The sequence below is a fragment of the Monoraphidium neglectum genome (genome assembly GCF_000611645.1).
Source record: "Monoraphidium neglectum strain SAG 48.87 unplaced genomic scaffold scaffold02504, whole genome shotgun sequence".
Classification (NCBI taxonomy): domain Eukaryota; kingdom Viridiplantae; phylum Chlorophyta; class Chlorophyceae; order Sphaeropleales; family Selenastraceae; genus Monoraphidium; species Monoraphidium neglectum.
In genome coordinates, this window is record NW_014011124.1 from 4,705 (window position 1) to 5,447 (window position 743).

General features: G+C 53.0%; 1 protein-coding gene across 1 annotated transcript in view; it reads right to left on the reverse strand.

The window, feature by feature from the left end:
• Positions 1-629: 629 nt before the first annotated feature.
• MNEG_10896 (hypothetical protein) overlaps positions 630-743 on the reverse strand; it is a gene marked incomplete at both ends in the record, with an annotated part of 2,064 nt that continues 1,950 nt past the window's right edge. The window contains one exon of the mRNA XM_014040635.1: positions 630-668. Within this exon, the coding sequence (XP_013896089.1) occupies positions 630-668 (39 nt within the window). The remainder of the gene's footprint in view (positions 669-743) is intronic.

Consider the following 743-nt stretch of genomic DNA (forward strand, 5'->3'; position numbering starts at 1 on the left):
CCAGCAGCATTAGGGCTGGCAGGCAGGAGATGAGTCTGTCCTCCGAAACGCGATAGCTCTACCGTCACATGGCAGCGATCCGCATGCACATGCAAGCCAAATATCAGCGCATGCCTTGAAGCCATCTAGAATCTGCCACCTCGTTCATGTTGATGCTTTGCTAGTGTGATGTACATGAGGCAGCGTGATCACACTTCAGTAGAAAGACTTTTCAGGCAGAGTGTTTATTCAACAGATATACCCCCCATTGCAGTTCCCCACTGATGCATACATATTTGCAAGGAGCCATTTGACTGGATGACGATTTCAGTGGGTGGCAGGTGCACAGAACTAGTGTTGCTGGGTTCAATGCTAGTTGTCCTGCATGGTGTGCACTGGACACAGCCGTTGAGTGTGTCACATATGCATCGGGTTTGGTTTACACAGGAAAATCTACATGCCGCTTACAGTGCGCGGCGCTTCCATGAGGTGGCGAGCATACATCAGCGGACAGAATCAACGTATACGCAGGGGCTGGCCCGGCAACCGGCCGAGAAACAAAGAAACTTATTATGCAGAGGTACATTTCCTCAGACAATCCCAAGCCATCCCAACAGGCAATGGGAAATGTATTTACGAGCAGAGTGCAATCAGCCGGACAGGCCCGTGACGATGCCAGTGGCGGTGGTCTTGGCAACAGTGGCAACGCCGGTGGCAGTGCCCACAGTGGAGCCAGCGGCGCCAGTGCCGGAGCTGACAACAGC